Source organism: Chiloscyllium plagiosum, chromosome 26 (assembly GCF_004010195.1).
Source record: "Chiloscyllium plagiosum isolate BGI_BamShark_2017 chromosome 26, ASM401019v2, whole genome shotgun sequence".
Classification (NCBI taxonomy): Eukaryota; Metazoa; Chordata; class Chondrichthyes; order Orectolobiformes; family Hemiscylliidae; genus Chiloscyllium; species Chiloscyllium plagiosum.
The window spans coordinates 25,092,079-25,114,434 of NC_057735.1; the positions used below are offsets into that span (position 1 = coordinate 25,092,079).

The following is a 22,356-nucleotide window of genomic DNA, read 5'->3' on the forward strand; positions in this document are numbered from 1 at the left end:
AACAATGTTTGTTTTTCAGGACATAAATATCTTTTGTGCCCTGAAAGGATGAAATAACTTTTGGAAAGGATTGTACAAGTGTCCTGAGATCATGATTTGATGCAGGAATAAAATCTTTTGAAACTGCTATTTTAAACCCCTATGATGTCTTACATTTGATTAAGAGAAAGAAAAGTTTGTGTTTGTATAGTAAAATAACAGCACAGATGCTGGTTCCCCTCACCAAGTCACTCTTTATTTAATAGTGCACGGTACACAGGCTGTGGCCAGCCAGCTCAGAGTCAGTACTCAAATGAGGACGTTCTAATCTTCTGGTTATATTGGTCAGCAAAGACTTTCCTATTTGAGGTTGTTAACCTGGACCAATCAAGAACCTGGAGGAGAAAGTGAGGACTGCAGATGCTGGAGATCAGAGCTGAAAATGTGTTGCTGGACAAGCGCAGCAGGTCAGGCAGCATCCAAGGAACAGGAGAATCGAAGTTTTGGGCATAAGCCCTTCCTCAGGATTCTCGTGTTCCTTGGATACTGCCTGACCTGCTACGCCAATCAAGAACCTGGTCAATGAGGCTCACCTGGTTCCAGTCACTACAATTATCTGTTATGAGATGGTAATACTGGACAAGTTGGATTCCAAAGTGAAATCAAGCTTGATTGACAAAATTTTATTTTTGCAATTTGATATAATGGTCAGTTATGAACATTATCATGTGAGGCTGTTAATGTACTTTTAATAAAAAAAAATTATTGCAAAGAACATGGTTATACACAATTAAAATATATATGATTATATACAGGTAAGGTCTTGACATCATCAACAAAATAGTTCAATGTTCTTTACCCAGTAATATATTTTACAAACCCTTGACTCCAACAAAGTGTCTTTCCTATCTTTACTTCAATATTTCTGATTGAACCGATGAGGTTGCAAGCATTTCCTTTCAGTGATTTTCTACACATGCACTGGATGTATTTCTCTGTTACTTTCTCACCCCACTCGATACATAGGCTAACTCACTGACTTCTCTTCACTGAATTTGAAAACAAGTTTACTTAAACGCTGATTTCTTCATCTGCTAAAACAGCTTAATAATTAATTTTAGCTCTCACCTACTGGGGAAAATATGTTTGATAGTGCTCTAAAACACTCAAAACTGCAGCGGGCATCATTGAGCATGAACTAGTGTGATTTGGCATGGGTTCTGGGCCCTGTTTGACTCAGAATGAGTGAAATTAATCACTTTTGTTGATATCTCATGTGTTAGGCTTCCTGCTGGTTTTTCAAGTACAGCAGGATTCATGATAATTTTAGTGCAAAGAAATAATAAATATTGTCTGTTTGCACGAGAATCAAAATTAAATAATAAAGTAGTTAAAAATGATTTAGCTGCAGACACAGCTCCCCAGGTGTAAGCAATAGTGTTTATCTAGTACTGTAAAGCATCTACTCTCTAAATCCAGGAAAAATGTGTGTGGCCCAGCACAAATGGTCATGTGTCCACTCAAAGGGCTGCACACAAGTGAACAAGCATTGATTTAATGAGTATAAAAGAAATATGAGAAAGGAAATTTCAGAAATAAGTTCAGTCAGTTCAAGCCATTAGCTGTTGGATTTTTTTGACAAAGAAATGCTTGTTGAAAAAGTTGATGATGTTCTCAAATAAGGATTGTCTTATATTATGATGAATTGTGAGAACAAATAAATATTCATGTTGTAATCTTAAATTTTTTTCAAGATGGAGTGGAATATAGAATTTATACCTTACGTTATGGAACTGGTTTTATTTTATATAAAGTGTGTTTTTTTGGGATTTAATTCTGTTAGTTTATTGCTAAATACCCAGGAATTAAAGATAACTAAGCAATCAGCTATGTTACACAAAAAAAATTAACCTTTTTTTTTAATCAGCCTATTCAGAGATGTTATTACACACACCCCAGGATCAGGTGGGACTTGAACCTAGGTTGCTCAGTTCAGGGGTAGTGACACAACCATTGCACTCCAAAAGCCCTCTAATCAGGTGTTATAAACTAACTAATTATATTCAATTGCATATAAAAGAGAGCCAGCCAGAAGGCAGCTGAGTGTTAATTGAAATAAAACCTGAGCTAAAAAATGTAAATATTTTAAATCAACCTGTTTGAACACAGTGTGACACACTTCCAGTGAAGTTTTTTGCAGCTTACCTAAGTACCTAAGAGTATTTAACTTGTCATGAAGAATGAATGCTACAATTTCAGTGATAGGGTTAGGCTCAGTACTACAAACTGAACCCACACCCTCCCACCACCACCACCACCACCATGCAATCACCCCTCTCTCTCTCTAGGATTTGGAAGAATACAAATTCGAAACTTTATTGCTGGAACAGCACAGCAGGTCAGGCAGCATCCAGGGAACAGGAGATTCGACGTTTCGGGCACAGGCCCTTCTTCAGGAATCTTTTATAAGGACACATTCCTGAAGAAGGGCCTGTGCCCGAAACGTCGAATCTCCTGTTCCCTGGATGCTGCCTGACCTGCTGTGCTGTTCCAGCAATAAAGTTTCAACTTTGATCTCCAGCATCTGCAGACCTCACTTTCTCCTCGAAGAATACAAATTCAACTGGAAAACAAAACATTTATATTGCATGACAGGAAACTGACATGTGGACTCTGGTAGAAGTGTTCTAATGAAGAAAGTACTTATTAATGCTGATTAGCTCTTAATGGTCAGGGTTTGTTAAATTTTAAACTAGACCAGTTGGCTTTGGTTATGAGATTGCCCTGAGCAATGAAACAGTGAATGGCTTTCACCTATTTTGTTCAATTGAAACCAACACACATTGTGTGTACATATTCTTTCTGCCTGTAAAGCACAGTATCAATACATGTAAATCCAGTAAGGCAAGTGCACCAAACTGTGGTCCTGACTGATAATCCTAAATTGGTTGTGAGCATAATTTTTTGCACACTCAGGATTATCTGCTAATGTTTGTCCAGTGCAGAACCACATGTAATGTGAGACATATTGTTGTGAGATTTGCAAACGTGAGCTAATTGGATACTGTCAGTACTTTGCTTATTGTGCACTTCAAAGGTGATATGTTGTTTGATATTATCTGCCAGTCTTTGGACATTTAGTTTAATGGCAACATCCTGTTAGCAGCAAGCACCACTGATGTTGCCATGACATACTAGCAGCATGAAACAGCCAACTTCACCTGTTGCTAAAACTTTTGAGATGACTTGTCCTTCAAGGGTAACCTGAGGTAGACTGGGCACTTTTCAGGACTTAGGGCCTTGCATGAGTTTGCATGATATACAATGAGAAATTATCTGATCAAGGTAGCACTTATACAGCAGGATGGTTTAATTGCAACCTGTTTCCGCATTGAGTTGGTATGGTGAACAAATTTATCAAGTTCTGTTTCTGGTAAAGTCAATGTTGTAGCCTGTGGACCTGTAGAAATCCAATGTATGTACTAACCTGTGAATATAAGTTTGCAATTGGTCGTATGAATTTTGACTTTCCCATTGAACTTCTGTTCTTGCGAAATGTCCTGATGATTGCAAACTGAAAAGCTTTGACAAAATGTGCCTTTTCTCAGCAGTGCTCAAGTTTTGTACAGCCAAATGATTAAGAGGATCTTACTGAAATGCATAATGTCCTAAGAGTAATTGACATGGGAGCTAATGAGAGGATGTTTCCCCTTCTGGGAGAGACCAAAACTTAGGGACACAGGTTTAGTAATCAGGGATCTCTCATTTAGACAGATGAGAATTTTTTTCTCTGAAGATTGTTTCTGGAATTCAGTTTCCAAGTGAGCAGTGGAGGCAGGGGCATTGAGTATTTTTTAAGGTTGAGTTAGATAAATTCTTAATTAAAAGGGAAGCCAAATAGTATAAGAGGCAGATAGGAAAGTGGAGTTGAAGACAGGATCAGATCAGCCTTGATTTTATCAAAAGGAGGAAGCACCCTCGAAGGGCGAAATAGTTACTACTGCTCCAAAATTGGATGTTAGTATGTATGTTTGATTCTGGTTTGGCTAATGTAGCAGTGGGGTCTACCTCTTTAACCTGTGAGGAGAAGGCAATGGCAAATGACAGCTGCCACAAAATGACAGCCATGACAATGTCTGAGGATAATCCTCCGAAATCAATGAGTCATGAACCTGCCTTCACACAGGGCATGCATATCATACCAGCAGTTGTGCTTCAGAAGTACCTCAGGGACTGGAAAGCACATTCGGATATTTTGATGATGTTAAAGGCACTCTTTCAATGCTAATTTATCTGTTTGTTTTCAAATGCATTAGAAGTGAGCCTTAAGTGTTAAATTGTATTTTGATGAAAACTCAAAACATAAAATAGCAAATTAGCAGTCTGCTTTGACAGTGCTCAACTTTCTTTGCAGTCAATGCAAAGGAGTATTCTCAGCATTCTAATGCAGAATGTTGATTCGCTATTGTCTGTTTTGGTGATGTTGTCGAAGACCAGTTTTATCCCGTTAGTTGTTTTTAAATTAACTTGCAACAATAAGTGGATGGTGCTAGTAGATTAGCATTGATTTTTCATCAGGATTACAAACCAGTTAAACAATCCTGTGCTGCTGTAGGTACTTTGTGAAAACATTTTGGCCACCTCAATTCATTTTCCATTGAGCATTGACTCTCATCCTGACATTTGCCATGAAAACGACACTTATTGGCAGTCTAATTCAAGTAAACCACAAGATGATTGATATTGATAATGTAAAAGAAGGTTTATGTTCAAAGTGGGATGGAGGCATATTATAAAGGGAGATTTGTTTTGACTTTCTGCCCTATTAGACCAGAGATTGTGTATTATCAACCCTGGACTCTTGAAATGAGAAATGATACATATTTTGCATTTAGACAATGAATGCAGTATTAATCTATTAAAGGGAATCACAATATGAATTAATTATGATATGGTATTCAAAGTTTGTGCAAAGACTACGCGACCACTAGGACTCATAACAGCACACAAACCAACAGCCACTCTCAGACAACAACTCAGCAGGACAAAGGACCCGATACCCAGCATGAGCAAAACCAATGTAGTGTACAAAATCCCATGCAAGGACTGCACAAAACACTACATAGAACAAACAGGAAGACAGCTAACGATCCGCATCCATGAACACCAACTAACCACAAAACGACACGACCAGCTATCCTTAGTATCCACACACACACAGGACAAGCAACATGAGTTTGACTGGGACAACACTACTATTAGAGGCCAAGCCAAACAGAGAACAGCCAGGGAATTCCTAGAGGCTTGGCACTCATCCACAGATTCAATCAATAAGCACATTGACCTGGACCCTATATACCGACCACTGCAGCGGACAGCTGGAACTGACAAACGGAAGCGGCAGATTCAAACTACTACAAATGCCGGAGGAAAGATCACAGAAGTGCTTCACAGGAGGTTCCCAAGCACTGAGGATGTCACCTAGGCAGGGGACGAAACGTCTGCACCAGAAATTCCCAGCTCGGTGAACAGAACCACAATATGATATGGTATCTTACTAGAAGCATCAGGGAACAGTATAAATGCTGTGGTCTGTTTTTTTTTGTAGTCAGAAATGATGCAGCTATTCCAATACACATCTTTCTTCAATGTTAACAGTAAAAGTCTAATGGTCACTGTAGCACAAACTTTATTTTTCTCAACACTAGTTGGAATTTGACAGCGGATGAAGAGGGTCTCTAGGAGCACAGCAGCAGTGTGGACACAAAGTAAGATAAGCAGCCAATTACATTGAAGCATTCTCATAGACAGAAAGCAGGAAGTAAAAACCACTAAGGTTCTTTCACATTTTTAAAAGAATACAAGTAGTGACATAAATTATTGAGACATAAATATGGGAATATGATATTTAGCTCGGGATAAATTTTGCATTAATGAAATACAGAGTACTTTTCTGTTGACACCATCAAAAAAAGTTTATTAACCTGAGCCATAATATCTGTTACTTTCCTCCGGTGCTCCCAGACCTGCTAAGTCATTCCAGCACTTCCTGTTTTTCTTTCAGATTTCCACTATTTGCAGTACTTTTGTTTTGATTCCAAAGCAATATACAAATATCCAAATTTCACAAACAACTGAGTAAATTATCATTTTTACTATAGTACTTCTGTTCTTCTCTTGAGTAAGGCACCTGTGGTCTGGAAAATATTTTTGAAGAAAATTATAGCTTACCTGACATAGTTAATTATTTGTGAAGGTAGTTGTATTCTTTGTGCATTTGAATCAGTAAACTTTTTAAGGCTTTAACATTAGGATTCATGCTCCCAAGGAAGAAGGCTTTGCCTCCGGTGACAGTCAATTTGTAGTACAATTCCTGAGCCATATGAATTTAACTATAATATGAAATGCACCATGTACCTTTTAGAAATGTTTTTTTTTTGTCATTTCAATTAGTGGACCAGTGATAAGTTAGCATTTTCCAAATTTCTGACATTTTTGAACTGAAGTTAGCAAATAAATAGTAGTTGAAAGCAGATGGTATATTCAATGTGTTTATTTACTTAGAGTCATAGAGATGTACTGCACGGAAACAGACCCTTCGGTCCAAATTGTCCATGCAAACCAGATATTCCCAACCCAATCTAGTCCCTTTTGCCAGCACTTGGCCCATATCTAAACCTTTCCTATCCATATACCCATCCAGATGCCTTTTAAATGTTGCAATTGTACCAGCCTCCACCACTACTTCTGGCAGCTCATTTCATACACGCACCACCCTCTGTGTGAAAACTGTTGCCTTTTAGGACCCTTTTATATCTTTCCCTTCTCACCCTAAACCTATGTCCTCTAATTCTGGACTCCCCCACCACAGGGAAAAGACATTATCTATTTATCCTATCCATGTCCCTCATGATTTTATAAACCTCTGAGGTTACCCCTCAGCTTTTGACACTGCAGGGAAAACAGCTCCAGCCTATTCAACCTCTCCCTATTAGCTCAAATCCTCCAACCCTGGCCACACCCTTGTAAATCTTTTCTGAGCCCTTTCAAGTTTCACAACATCCTTCCGACTGAAAGAGAGCAGATTTGCACGCAATATTCCAACAGTGGTCGAACCAAAGTCCTGTACAACCACAAAATGACTTCCCAACTCCTGTACTCAATACTCTGACCAATAAAGAAACACACACCAAACATCACCTTCACTATCCTATCTACCTGCAACTTGGCTCCAAGGTCTGTTTGTTCACTCGCTTGAACCTTACCATTAAGTGTATAAATCCTGCAAAGATTTGTTTTCCCAAAATGCAGCATCTCGCATTTATCTGAACTAAACTCCCTCTGCCACTTCTCAGCCCATTGGCCCATCTGATCAAGATCCTGTTGTAATCTGAGGTACCTTCTTCGCTGTCCACTACACCTCCAATTTTGGTGTCTTCTGCAAGCTTACTAACTATAACTCCTATGTACATATCTAAATCATGTATATGAATGATGAAAAGTAGTGGATCCAGCACCAATCCTTGTGGCATTCCACTGGTCACAGGCCTCCAGCCTGAAAAACAACCCTCCATCACCACCCTCTGTCTTCAACCTTGGAGCCATTTCTGTATCCAAATGGCTAGTTCTCCCTATTATTCCATGAGATCTAACCTTACTAACCATTGTGCCATGGGAAACTTTGTCAAACACCTTCCTGAAGTCCATATAGATCATGTCCACCACTCTGCCCTCATCAATCTTCTTTGTTACTTTTTCAAAAAACTCAGTCAAGTTTGTAAGACATGATTTTACATGCACAAAGCCATGTTGACTATCCCTAACCAGGCCTTGCCTTTCCAAATAAGTGTAAATCCTGTCCCTCAGGATTCCTTCCAACAACTTACCCACCACCGACGTCAGGCTCACTGGTCTATAGTTCCCTGTCTTTGCCTTACCATCTTTCTTAAATAATGGTATCATGTTAGTCAACCTTCAGTCTTCTGGCACCTCACCTGTGACTATCAATGGTACTAGTATCTCAGCAAGGGACCCAGCAATTGCTTCCCTCGTTTCCCACAAAGTTCTAGGGTACACCAGATCAGGTCCTGGGGATTTATCTACCTTTATGCATTTCAAGACATCCAGCACTTCCTCCTCTGAAATATGGGCATTTTTCAAGATATTACCATCTATTTCCCTACATTCTATATTTTCCATGACCTTCTCCACAGTTAACACTGATGCAAAATACTTGTTTAGTATCTCCCTCATCTCCTGTGGCTCCATACAAAGGCTGCCTTGCTGAGCTATGAGGAGCCCTATTTGCTCCCTAGTTACCCTTTTGTCCTTAATGTATTTGTGAAAAACCTTTGGATTCCCCTTAACCCTAGTTGCCAAATGTATCTCGTGTCCTCCAGACCTCCCCCTCATTGGGGATGAACGATCAGTCCTCAGCAAAGGGCTTGCCTTCATCCTCTCCATCCATGCATCAACAAATTCAATATGCGCTGTGAAGTTGGAAACTTCTTCCACCGCCTCCGGGCTTACTTTTTCAATCCACCTTCCGAGGACCCCTTCACCAGCCTCCAACATACCCCATCCACCTGGACATTCCATGCCGGTCTGTTACCCACCCTCGATCTCTTTATTTCCAACTGCCACCGAGACGTTAACTGCCTCAACCTGTCCACCCTCCTCTACCCCAATCTCTCACCCTCACAACGCACAGCCCTCCACTCCCTCTGCTCCAACCTCAATCTCACCATCAAACCAGCGGACAAAGGGGGCGCAGTGGTAGTTTGGCGCACTGCCCTCTACACTGCTGAAGCCAGGGCCAACTTGAAGACACGTCCTCCTGCCGCCCCCTCGACCATGACCCCACCCCCCCATCACCAAACCATCATCTCCCAGACCATACACAACCTCATCACTTCAGTGGTACATCCATCCACAGTTTCCAACCTCATAGTTTGGGAACCCCGCACCACCCGATTCTACCTCCTACCCAAGATCCACAAGCCTGACTACCCTGCTTCTGCCCCACCAAATTCATCTCCACCTACCTCGATAATGTCCTATCCTCCCGGTCAGGAACATCCCACATACGTTTGGAACACCACTAACGCCCTCTACCTCCTCCAAGACTTCAGTTTTCCTGGTCCCCAACAGCTCATTTTCAACATGGACATCCAGTCCCTCTACACCTCCATCTGCCAGGGCCTCCAAGCCTTCCATTTCTTCCTCTCCGGACGTCCCCACCAATACCCTTCCATTGACACTCTTATTCGTTTGGCTGAACCGGTCCTCACCCTCAACAATTTACCCTTCGAATCCTCCCACTTCCTCCAGACGAAAGCCTTGGGCCCAACTATGCCTGCCTCTTTATCGGCTACATGGAACAGTCTATCTTCTGGAGTTACACTGGTACCACTCTCCACCTCTTCCTCCGCTACATTGATGACTGCATTGGCACCACCTCATACTCCGACGAGGAGGGTGAACAGTTCATCAACTCCACCAACACATTCCACCCTGACCTTAAATTCACCTGGACCAACAGTGACACCTCTTTCCACTTCCTGGACCTCTCCATCTCTACTAACAGTGACTGACTCAACACTGGCATTTTCTACAAACCCACCGACTCTCACAGCTATCTGGATTACACCTCCTCCCACCCTGCCTCCTGCAAAAATGCCGTCCCCTATTCCCAATTCCTCTGCCTCTGCCACATCTGCTCCCAGAAGGACCAGTTCCACCACAGAACACACCAGATGGCCTCCTCCTTTAAAAACCACAATTTCCACTCCCACGTGGTTGAAGATGCCCTCCAACGCATCTCATCCGCGTCCCGCACCTCTGCCCTCGAACCCCACCCCTCCAACCACAGGGAGGTCAGAACACCTTCCACTCCACCAACCTCTGTATGAATCGCATCATCTGCCGACATTTCCACCATTTACAATCTGACAGCACTACCAGAGATATATTTCCCTCCTCATCCCTGTTTGCTTTCCATAAAGACCGTTCCTTCTGCGACTACCTGGTCAGGTCCACACCCCCTAACAGCCCATCCTCTCCTATCGGCAACTTCCCCTGCCACCACAGAAATTGAAAAACATGTGCCCACACCTCCCCCCTCACCTCCATCCAAGGCCCCAAAGGAGCCTTCCACATCCATCAGAGTTTCATCTATATTTCCACGTATGTCATTTACTGTATCCATTGCTCTTGATGCAATCTCCTCTACAATGGGGAGACTGGACGCCTTTTCGCAGAGCAATTCAGAGAACATCTCTGGGGAACCCCACCGCCCCGTGGCTGAGCATTTCAACTCCCCCTCCCTCTCTGCCGAGGACACGCAGGTCCTGGGCCTCCTCCACTGGGCCTTCTATCAATTTTGGTTTAGAGCTGTGAATTGGAAACCGTGAGCTTAAGATGCCCTTTGGGCTCTGGGTAACAGCGTGAAATCAACCAAAACAAGCCGTTGTTTATTTTTGAGGCCAGGCCTGGAATTAATTATACAGTTGGTTCCTGATTAGAAGGTTCCACAGATGCGTCATCACTCATCAGGAACATGATGTTTAAATAAATAGGAAGTTGACTATTAATGAGGTCACTTGGTTCCAGCAAGTTTGGGAAAGACCTTATGCTCATGCAGATGGCAGAATTTGAATAGTAACTAAGATCTTATGTTAAAGGCAGTCAATCTGTCAGGGACTGGTCAGAGTTTGAATTGGGTTTGGAGTGTGTTTTCTGTTTTTTAAAAAAAGAATCTGTTCATGCTACCGCACAAAGATTTTAAAGCTCACTGCCTAACCTCCCATAAATAGCTCTTGGTAGCTCAGCAAATAGAAAGCTAAGTTGTAAGTATTATAGCTTTTGCCTGAGGGAACTGAAAAGGTGACCCTGATGGTCATCTTCAGAAAATCCAGCCTCTATGCTTGTGGAGCAACATGTTGTGAAAACCACTTAAATAATCTGACTGGTTTTGTTATTTGCATTTATTTATCCCTTAACTCTGTGTTTGTGTTTGTTTTTTATTTGAATGAGGCTGAAAACAAAGGTTTGGCATTTAAAACATAAACAAATTAGATTACTTTGTTTAATTTTATTCTGCTAAAGTTATTGGTATTGTTCATAAATTGCTAAGCCTTTTGTTTAAAATATAAACTGTTATCTGGAATTGATTATTTGCAGATTATGGGATTGGTTATTCAGAAATCTGGTTAGGAACCATTGGGGTCAATTTTGATGGTCTTTGGAATTTTTCATTTTACTATGTCATGAAGAGAGGTAGAAATATTGATTTCGTTTGGCTGTCTCACTCCATTTCATACCAATACTTCTGCCTCAAACAAGGCCATTTGAATTATAGTATTCATACGATGCAGAAACAGGCCATTTAGCCCATCAATTCCAAATCAACCCTCCAAAGAGCATCACACCCAGCCCCCCCCACCTCCACCCCATCCACCCCATCCCTGTAACCCTGTATTTCCTATGGCTAATCTACCTAACCTCCACATTCTTGGACACTATGAGCAATTTAGCATGGCCAATCCACCTAACATGCTCACCTTTGAAGTGTGGGCGGAAATCAGAGAACCCAGACGAGAATAAGCAAATTCCACACATACAGTCGCCCGAGCGTCAATCAAACCTGGGTCCCTGGCACTCTGATGCAGCTGTGCTAACTATTGAGCCACTGTGCTGCGCGGTTTGATAGCTCCACATTCCAAACAACTAACTCAGGACTTGAAATTTAAACTTTATTTTTTCTCTCCACAGCTGCTCCAGATCTGCTGAGTTTCTCAAACACATGGTTTTTTGTTTGCTTCAGATCTCAGGCATTCTTTATTCTATTTTATTATAACTGTGCAGAAGTACTCTGTCTGTAAAGCACTTCAGGACAATCTAAAGTCACAAAAGCCATTGTATTAGTGCAGGCTCTTTTTTTTCTATTGTTTCTGTTTTATTTTGGAACCTTGGTGTTAGCAAGTTAGCAATAGTGCTTGCATATAATATGGCAATGATGACACTTTCAAAGTAATTTATTAGTTGTGAAATGCTTTCAGGTTCTGAGAATGTTAAAGGTGCAGTATATAAAGTATATTTTCTTTTACTGCACATAGAAATAGGAGGGAATGTGAGATTCTTGACATTTCTTTTCCTTCCTGGGTTTCATTCATTCTGTTGCAATAAACTTCCATGAGGCTTTATAGCAAAAGAAGGAAATGAATATTAACTAAAATAAGAAAAGCAACAGGGATACTCTTTACCCAGTCTTCTACAATAGTAATGTAGGCCTGCTTTCCATTTGGAATACAATAAACTAGCGGTTTTTGTTTGCAAATGCAAGAGAACAGGTTGTAGGAAATGCACAAGTTTCTCTTCCTCTGATCTGTATTTTGTTCAAGATTAACTCAAAAAGGTGAAGTAAACATTGCTCACCTCTTTCAGTAAAAGGTGTGAACTCATTGCCGTTTGCTGTTGTTGATTTTGATTTGAAAAAGTTGTTCAAGTTATGTGCAATGGCATTTGTAGACAGCTGTCTTTCTTGTAGTTTATTTCTGCACCATTCTGATATCATTATTTTCCTGCAGTGCTGAACCGGTAACCGATTTTCCTGACTAGAAGGAAAGATAGCCCAACTGTTGCTGAGAGATAGTCCATTTATTGGCTCAGCATGAAATCAGCTTAAATTCCAAATCATTCCGTAATTATTTTGGTAGAGACATGATCTGGATATTTCATTTTATCTGCTTACACAATGCCTCTGCCATCACTAATCAAAATGTGTGGAGTTTCCTCTTGAACAAAATCTTTATATTGAGAGAGCTATGAGTGCTTACAATAAGAATTAAAGAACTGGAATAAATTTTAAAACTCATCAAAAGCAGAGACACTGAACTATTTCAAGTATACCAGGGGTTCAGTAGCAGAGGAAATGATGGTTATGTTCACACTGCATGGTTTTACAAATGCTGGGGTGGGACATGATGGTGAGAAAGAATAAGGCAGTGATGGAAACAGTATTTCTACTTAATATAACAACCAGTATTCATGGAAATATTCAGGTATGTCTGGCAGCATTTTGAGAGAGAAACAGTGTTGACGTTTCAGCTCAGTGACCTTTCATTAGAATTACTGCTGTTGATATCACTGTCAAAAGACCAAACTAATTTTCACGATCAAACCTGACCAACTTGTTGATGACTTGTAGCTATGAAATTTTATGTGCTGGAGATGTTGACTGCCACAGACTGGAATCCAGGCACCAGGCATTGATGGCTGAGGAAAGCTGAGGAAAGTTTACATGATCAAAATGTGTGCTATCTTCTTTGTTTGAATTGCCTTTAATTGTCTACTGGGAATGGCAAGACTGTCCTGTGAGGAGAGGTTGGTTTGACTGGGCCTGTATTCACTAGGGTTTAGAAGAATAAGAGTGGATTGGTTTGAAATATATAAGGTTCTAATGGGATTGGACAGAGTGGAAGCAGGGAGGATACTTCCCCATTTGGGGTGTTGAGAACCAGGGAACATATTATAAGGATCTGGGATAAACCATTCAGAACTGAGATGGGGAAACATTTCTTCACTCAAATGAACAGGTAGCATTCTCTACCACAGAAGGCTGTATAGGCCAAGGGTGTATAGGTTATATTTACTGAATATATTCAAGAAAAGAGAAATATGTAGCTATTAAAGACATCAAGGAGCATAGGGATAAAATAGGATGGTAGCATTAAACTGGAGGGTCAACTGTGTTCATATTGACTGGTGGAGCAGGCTCGAAGAGTCGAATGGCCTACCTCCTGCTCTTAGTTTCTATATTTTTGACCTCTTCCCTTTATTTTGCTTTAAACACTAGAGCAGTCAACATAAAAAAATCACAGCTGCAGGCTTAGCTTAGCCTGCCTGTGATGTTGACTTCTCCTCCCAGGAGTCTAATTTTCCCGAATTAAATTTGTATTTCACATGTAAAGTGAACTATTTCTCAGATGACAACTACAGCATCTTCAATTGCAAGTTGACTATATCTGAGCACCTGTGAAATGGACTGTTGTGTGCAGTCAATTGAAAGGACCTCCACTGGATGTGAATTTTATTGGACTCCACATGAATTAGTACTAATATCTTCTTGATATTAAGTAGTATATAATTATAGCTTTATCTGTCTGTTTTCTGTACCCTCTTGTATTCTTGTGTGTATATGTTTCTTCATTATGCCCCAGGTTGAATATTTCAATAAACCAAAATTTATTGCGTGTCATTTAAATATTGCACTTCACAAATGGAGGGTTTGGGGTACGCATCACCCACTGCCTTTTCTATTTCATTTCTATTTAAAAAGCAGTCCTGATTAATTTGAAGCTGTTTGGATGTTTTGCTTTTAGTGACATGCATTTTAATAAAATTGCTGCTTAACTGCACATGTACTTAATGTTTAGAGTGCTAAGTGATGTGAACCTATTAATTGCTTTACAGTACTTTGTGCTAATAGAAGTATGTTTATGAAAAGCTAAATATAAATTGAGCAGGAGGAAACTAATTTACTTTTTTGTTTTATCATTGCAGAGGAAGATGTGGAAAATTTTGATGTAACAAACCTGTCGGAGACAGTACAGCGGAATATAGAAGCTGATAGTTTCTGGTGTATGAGCAAACTATTGGATGGCATACAGGTAAAATTTATTAAACTGAGAAACTGACTGTTTCTGACTAATTTTTGTTGTCCATTTTTTTCTCCTGCACACTCTCATTGACATTTGCTAAGGTAAACATCCACTGGTATTAATACCAGTTCAGTACCTTGTCATGACGTGCCTTTACCTTTGAAGTGAGATATTTAGTGCATAAGGCTGTTTGGCAAATAGAAGTGTTGCATTCAAGCCTGATCTTAGACTATCTGATACCCAGCAGAAGCAATAATTGGCTAGAAATTGATGGAATGTTTCGATAATATGATCTCATCCTTCTACAGTTTTTGGGACATGCAAATCCTATTGCCATTTTCAGTTTTAAATTGGTTGACTCAGATGCAGAAAACCGTTTGACTTAACTTTTCTGCCAGGCTTTTATTTCTCCCATGTCACAACCACTTAATTGTAGTTTGTCAAGTTCCTCAGTGTGTCATGGAAAGGTATAGAACAATTGAAAGGTTTATATGGAAGTGACAGGAGTCACTTAAAACATTTTCAAAGATGCGAAATAATTTATTTGGGTGTTCACAAAAGCAGTAGCTGCTTAGCACTTAGGGTGGATTTTCCAGAAAATGGGCGCATTGTTTATAATAAGGAAGGAAGAAATGTTTGACACAAAAAGGATTTTAGTTGGTAACCACACAGGACAGTACAGAATAGGTCATTATTGAAGTGCATTGGCAATCGGTTTTATCTTGTTAGACAGTGCAAGAGAATGATTATTAGGGTGGGCAGTGATTAATACTGAGGCCATTGTTCATCACATGTATTTAGTTTAAATGGAAAGTAGATGCAATGTAGTCCAAAATTGGCAACAATGAATTGAATTGGACATTATTTATGTATGCCTGCAACTGCAAGTTGTTTTATCACAATATTTACAGGGACCATTGTATCAATGCTGGTACCTGCTTGTTACCAAGCATGAGATACCTGAAATCCAAATAGAAATGACAGAAATGCCGTTTGGTAATATTAGGGTAAACAAAATTTACAGAGGCTGTTATAAAGGTGTGTTATAAAGGTCTTTATAGGCATTGACAAGCTTAGTCATGAGAAAATGTTTGTCATGGCCCAGAAAATAACAGCAAGAAATAGCAAGTTCAGAAGAGAGAAAATTAATGTACAGATCAGTTACAACTAATTTATTCAAAGGGGATGAATGCTTTGAATGGACTCCCAGAGAGTCAACTGATTCTGAATGCATTAGTGACAGTGAGAAGGAATCAGACAGCTTAAAAAAAATCCCTTGAGTGATTCTAATACAGACCAAACAGCCAGAAATTGTCATTTATTTTGTCTCGAAGTACCTGTAATCACTATGTTTTGTTCAAAACAGCTTTTTGTCAGCCTTAGACCATCCCTTCAGTTCTGCTTGTTTAGTTTGCAATAAAACAATCACTAGATCTGTGTCTTGCAAACCTTTGTAATATCGCTATAAAATCACTTTTCAAAACTTTAGAGTGCCTGCTTTTTTAATGTTTTGCATTACCACAATCCATTGGCATCAAAGATTTATCTGGTGTTTCTTTCCTTGATTATATATTTTCTGTTTGGTAAATTTGATTTGCAGCTAAAGTCTTTAAACAGTTGTTACTTTGTGTTCTGCTGCTTCTCAAAAATGTGACAAGGATTTTGTTGAACTGTTGCTAAGCTATATAAAGAGAAATATTTTTTCTTTATTATGTGTATGGAGGAACTTGCCCATGAGAGTAATTCAAAACCAAGACAAAATATACAAATATATTAAAAATCGTAGGAATAACACAATACGTTCAGATGATCCAGCCTGATTTCCACCATTCATGTACATCATATTTGATTATACCTGATCTAGCTGAATGTATATTAACTCCATCTACCCACTTTTGATCTGTAACCCTTAAACCTATGCCCTACTAAAATCTATGCACTGCAATTTTGGCATTCTCAATTGACCTATTCAAGAGTTTTTGGGAGGAGAGAAATCCAGATTTCCATCTTCACTTTGTGTGATTAATTGCTTTCTAACATCACCCTTGAATATTCTTGTTCTGTTTTGAAGGCTCTACCCCAGCAAATTTCAGGATTCGAGCACCAGAAGAATTTCTCACTATCCACCTTTAATCATCTCAAAAGTTTTAGTTAAATTCTCTCTGGTTAATACTGAAGCAAATACAAGCCTAGTCTAATTAAGATGCCTCCATAGTTTAACCTTTTTGGTTCCAGTATCACTCTGGTAAATTGAAGGCATTCCTGTGACACAAGGATTTGTTTGAACTTCTTATAGACTAGGCCTGACCCCCTCAAAACATTTCAATAAAGTAGCCCGAACCCTAACTTTTCTAGTTGTTTAAACAGGTGTACAGTGGATATTCGAGGAGTGACGCAGCTGGCCCAACCACTTAGTTTAAAACAAAACAGAATTTTTTTGCAAGATTTGCGAATGAAACGCAAACAAAAGTGAACAGAATAGAGAATAACTTAACCTATCCTTCAGATTATCCCAATAGAATGAAGCTGTTCCAGTGACTTGCAATAATCCCAATAACCACCCATTGGCAAAAAAGGAAAAACCAAAGACTGGTTCTTAAAAAAAAGATTTCAACGAGAGAGATGGCATAAATACAGCATGAAACACCTTCCTCCGTGTAGCTGTTTCTTTGACCAGCAGACTCAAACTGATTGATTGCTTTGAACAGCCAGACTGCTAAAATCCAAACCAAACCAAACCAAACCAAACCAGAGAAAGGCTGAGCTTGGAGAACTACTCACACCCTTTTCATTGTACAAGTGTTTTTATTTGAAAGCCTTTCTTTCAGAGGCAGTGTCTGTTAGCTATGGCCCTAAAGCCCATACAAACTAGACCTCCCAGAGTCTCTGTGTTTATGACCCATCTGAAAACAAAACCAAGGACAACATAACCTTATTGGCAGCATCATCACAAACAACGTCTAACCATGACTTTAACTTGCACTCCTTTGTATTCTTACCTTTAGTTGAGATCATGTTTCATTTGAAATTTGATTTTTGCTTGTATTTTGTGGTTGGATCCTTAACTTATTGTACTCTTCCACATTTTCTAGCTTCTTTGTATTTAGAGAATATTCTGATCCATTTTGATTCTTGTCCAGAGGAAAGAAACTCATATTTCCTTACATAGAGTTCCAGCTGACAGAGGTTTGCTCATTCACATTATCCTTTGTTCTTTTTCAACTTTTTACTCCTGTCCACATTAGATATTGTTACATCTCACTTTTCCTTCATCTAAATCATTCATAAATATTACAAAAAACTGGAGCACTCTGTACTGATCCCTAGGCAATTCCAGTCATCACTTCTGGTCAATTGGAATGCAAATCCATTATTCCTATCTCTGTTTCCTATCTTCTAACTAACTCCATACGCGTTTCAATAGATATTTTTCAATTCCACGTGTTCTTATTTTTAAATCCGTTATGTGGGACAGAATTTTGCTTTTGTTTGAGACTAAGTGGACACAAGCCTAAATGGTGAGGTACTTCCACTTGGATGCTTCAGTTTCCTCACACAATTATGTTCTTCTGAACTTACGTATAATTGGATAGACCCCAAATTTTATGGACAGGATGATCTGAAACCTGCTGGAACCTTCTGGCTTCATATTTAAAAGATGGTCAGGCAATTTGTTCTCTCAGGAGCATCACTCACTGTTTATCAGTTCTAACTTCCCCTGGAGATGTCAGAAACAAGGCAGAAAGAGGTGTCATGCTTTAGCAACAGTTCTTTTGGAGGCTCCCTGAAGCCCTCCAGGAGAGAAGATAAGTTATTTTCCTCATGGATTGCAGCAAGAGACTATCTGGACTGATGAAGGTAACCTCAACCTGCAGAGGTCAGCACTCATGGCTGGCTCGAAGGAAACCTTGCTGCTATACTCCTTGAGAATAAAAGATCTTTGCTCTGCCAGGGCACGGACCACTGTTCACTCAATGCTTTATGCCACTATGCATGAGAGTTGTGATTGTAAAGTTGCCTCTGAAGATGAGTGCTCATATAGGAATTTAGATGCCAGGCATCAGATGACTCATGAAATCAATACCTGTCAGCTACTAATGAAGCACTACTTGTACCACAGTGTTTCTGGCTCTCTCACATCTGCTCAGTGAAGGTAATTCCTGATTTGACGAAGTCTTAGAAAGTCATCAGCAATTTAATACTCTGTGATGGAAGCTGTCAGAAGTCTTGAAGATTTATGCATGTATTAATATCCTTACTTTCTCATTAACACCTCCGTTTTACCTGTTCTAAATCTGCTAAACTTCTCTCATTTTTTCATTTCTCATGTATCTCTGACACTTTTTCTAAATCGTCTGTGAAGTCTGATGCAAAATAAGCCTTTAACAAGCTTGCTGAGTGCTGAATTTCAGCAACATTCACAACTAAATTCATGTTTAAGGAGCATTCTTCACTGCCATGCTACTCTTTACATAGTTGTAAAATTCAATTATGTAGTCCTTGACTTTCATTGAAAATCATCTTATTCTGTCATTTCTGCTCAGAGTTTTTACTATAGTTTTAGCATCCCTTTACAGTTCTTTACATCTGTTCTGTTCTGCAGGACCTTCACTGTTCCTTCCATGTTATGCTATCTCTACTTCAAAGTTTGAAAAAAGGCCAAAATTCAGACAATACTTTTTCAACTAAAATTCAAAGAGTAATTTTACATTTTAATACAATCCCCCTACAGACTGATTAATCTATTAAAAGAGATATAGACCTTACTGCTGTTTCGCTCATAAATTTCACAACCCGATGCTGCTCTGCATTTCTGCTGGTACCCCCCAAAACCTACCTGCCTTGCTTTAGGCTTAAATGGAACTTGTAGTGGGTGGAGAAGAATCCAGTCATCCTGGTCCATGTAGGTACCAATCACATAGTCAGGACATGGAAAGAAGTTCTGCATAAGCAGGACCAAGAGCCAGATACCAAGTTTAAAAAATGAGCTTCGGATAATTTTGGATTTTTATCTGAACCACAAACAATTTAGCAAAGACCGTATAAGATTAGGGAAGGCAGTGGTGTGATGGAAATGTCACTATGGAGAAATCCAGAACACCAAGCTAATCTTCTGGAAACACAAATTCAAATCGCACCATGGCAGATGGTGAAATTTGAATTCAATAAAAATAAGTTTAGAATTGAAAAAGTGGCCTAATGGTGACTATGTGATTAAAAATTTAAAAAATTCACCTAATATCCTTTTGAACAAAATCTGCCATCCTTACCTGTGCGGCTCATATATGGTACCAGATGTACATGGATGTGGTTAATTGTTTCTTGTCCTATGTACAATTAGGAATGGTCAATAAATGCTACTTAACCAGTGATGTGCACATCCATGAGAGAGTTTTAGAACGTATGGAGATGAACATGTGGCTCAAAGACTATCTGGGAGAAGTAGGTTCCAGTTCTTGCAGCACCAGCAGCATAACTGGAAGAAGTGAGACTTATACCATTGGTCCAGTTTACAGTTGTATATGTAAAGAGATTGGCTTATTCTATTTTATCTTATCTTTTGCATGAATAATATTTGTTTTATTGTTGAAACCAAATCGGCAGCATCAGTTTCAGTAATAAACGATCTTGTTAAACTAAAAAAAATCCCAAAACAAGTCTGATCTATCCAGTCATTTTTCAATCTGGGGGCTGACCTGTCCAGAAATGTCATCAACTGGGATCATAGCAATAATTATAATGTGATGCAATCTGTCCAAAATGAAGTTTATAATCATCCTCCACAATTGTATCATCCTTTTGCAGCAGCTGCTAGATAATACTCTAATTGTTAGCAAGACTGTTATCTGTAGAGGCTATGCTTCTTGACTCCTTGAATACATAATGTCTAGATCCTGTGAATTGTGAGTTCATCACTTTACCAAAGACAAATGTTTTGTCATCTTCATGTCCAAACACAGCTTTGTTTTTTTTCATTGAAGACTTGATTAACCATCACAGTATTTTTGCTCTAAAGGACATTGATATTGATAAAATGTCACAGTTCTGCATTTTCAAATGGGAGGACGAGTATCTTTAATGATGGTAATGTTTTATGATTCCCTGAATCAAAAGCAGGGTTTTTTTTTTCTATCACTTTTTTTTGTCTGCTTTGACAAGTGTTTCTAAATAACAGGTTACAACCACTATCTGACACAACTGAATGAATCAGCAACTAAGATATTCCTGGTCATTATACTCATTTAAGTTTAAAATAAAATCACACAACACCAGGTTAAAGTCCAACAGTTTCTAAATAAACCTGTTGGACTGTAACCTAATGTTGTGTCATTTTTAACTTTGTCCACCCTAGTCCAACTCCGGCTCCTCCAAATCATTATACTCATTGTCAGCTATCAGCTCAATCTTGTATTTTCCTTTGATTTAGAAATTTGTTAATGGTAACCCTCTTCATAAAATGTTTCAGCAATTCTGTGTCTGTATAACACCCCTGAAACTAGGCCAACTGATTTTGAGTTTCAGTAATCATGGAATCTTTCATTCTCTGAGTCACTGCGGAATTTCCAATATGTCCTGAAAATGGTTTGTTTCCCCCAAAACCTTTTGAGACCAGTCATTTGCCCCAAAAGAGAGTCATTACCACAGAGTTGAACACACATCAAAACTAAATGCCTATTCACCTGTGTGATTTATGCACAATCCAATAATTGACGCAAACTCAGGAATTTCCAGAAAGAATATAAAATTTCTTTGGTCATTTACGTTAACTCTCAGAATCGATGATATATTCTTCCACGGAAGTCTTGTCAACTTTTTAAATTATTCAAATATGGACCGTGCCTCATAGCTTCCAACAAGCTACCTTTTTTTGAAATTTTTTTCCATGAAATGTGTTAGAATTTTTAGTATCTACATCCCATTCCAAGAGTACTTTGTTTCTAATCTTAGTCCCTCCTGGTCATGACAAAACCAAAACTGTAACTTGCTTGAAGTGACCCAATTCCATATCTCCACCTCGCTCTTCCATTACTCATACAGCTCTAATTCTGACTGGTGTGTGATCATAGTTTATAATCCTGCAGCATGTCGCAGTTATTTCACTTTAAAAGCCAGCAGGAGCTTTGCTTTTGTCGTAAACAGAGATTGCCTTCTGCTATCTTAATTTTCCGCCCTGTAGAGATCAAAAATACTATGCTACCATGTGTAATAGACAGCTATTTAGAAGTTGAATTACACAGCTGAAGACTTCCCATGATTTACAACAGTTCCATTGAACTACAGTTTAGTACAAATACCAAGTTCTCCCCCTCCCTCTCCAGAGCCCAATCCCTAATTGGTCAAAAAATCCAGCTCTCAAGTACAACTCCACTGAACAGCACGACTGTCATGTTTCTCTGAAGCAGTCTTGGTTTACCATGAAGCGAATGTGCAGGGACTATTGTGACACAACGGTCATATCCCTATCTCTGCGCCAGGAATCCTGGTTCAAGTCCCACCTGTTCCAGAGGTTGTGATAATAATTCTGAGCAGTTTGTCTCAGCAAATATCAAGAAGGCACCTAGCATTTCTGAAATTGTCACGGAATTATTTCATTTTGTTGCCTTGTTTGGTGGATAACACAAAACATTAGTTATTCCTTCTTTCAAAATATGAAACGTATCACTTAATTCTTTATAAGTTTTAGTCTCCTTTCCCCATGGTAACCAAAAAAAAAGCT

At 39.2% G+C, this 22,356-nt stretch overlaps 1 protein-coding gene across 3 annotated transcripts in view; it reads left to right on the plus strand.

Annotated features, from left to right (window-relative positions):
* The window catches only part of tbc1d22b (TBC1 domain family, member 22B), a 308,460-nt gene that overhangs the window by 196,805 nt on the left and 89,299 nt on the right, over positions 1–22,356 (plus strand). For all 3 annotated transcript variants that reach the window (XM_043716742.1, XM_043716741.1, XM_043716743.1), the window contains exon 9: positions 14,542–14,648. In XM_043716742.1, coding sequence (XP_043572677.1) covers positions 14,542–14,648 — 107 coding nt within the window. The remainder of the gene's footprint in view (positions 1–14,541; positions 14,649–22,356) is intronic.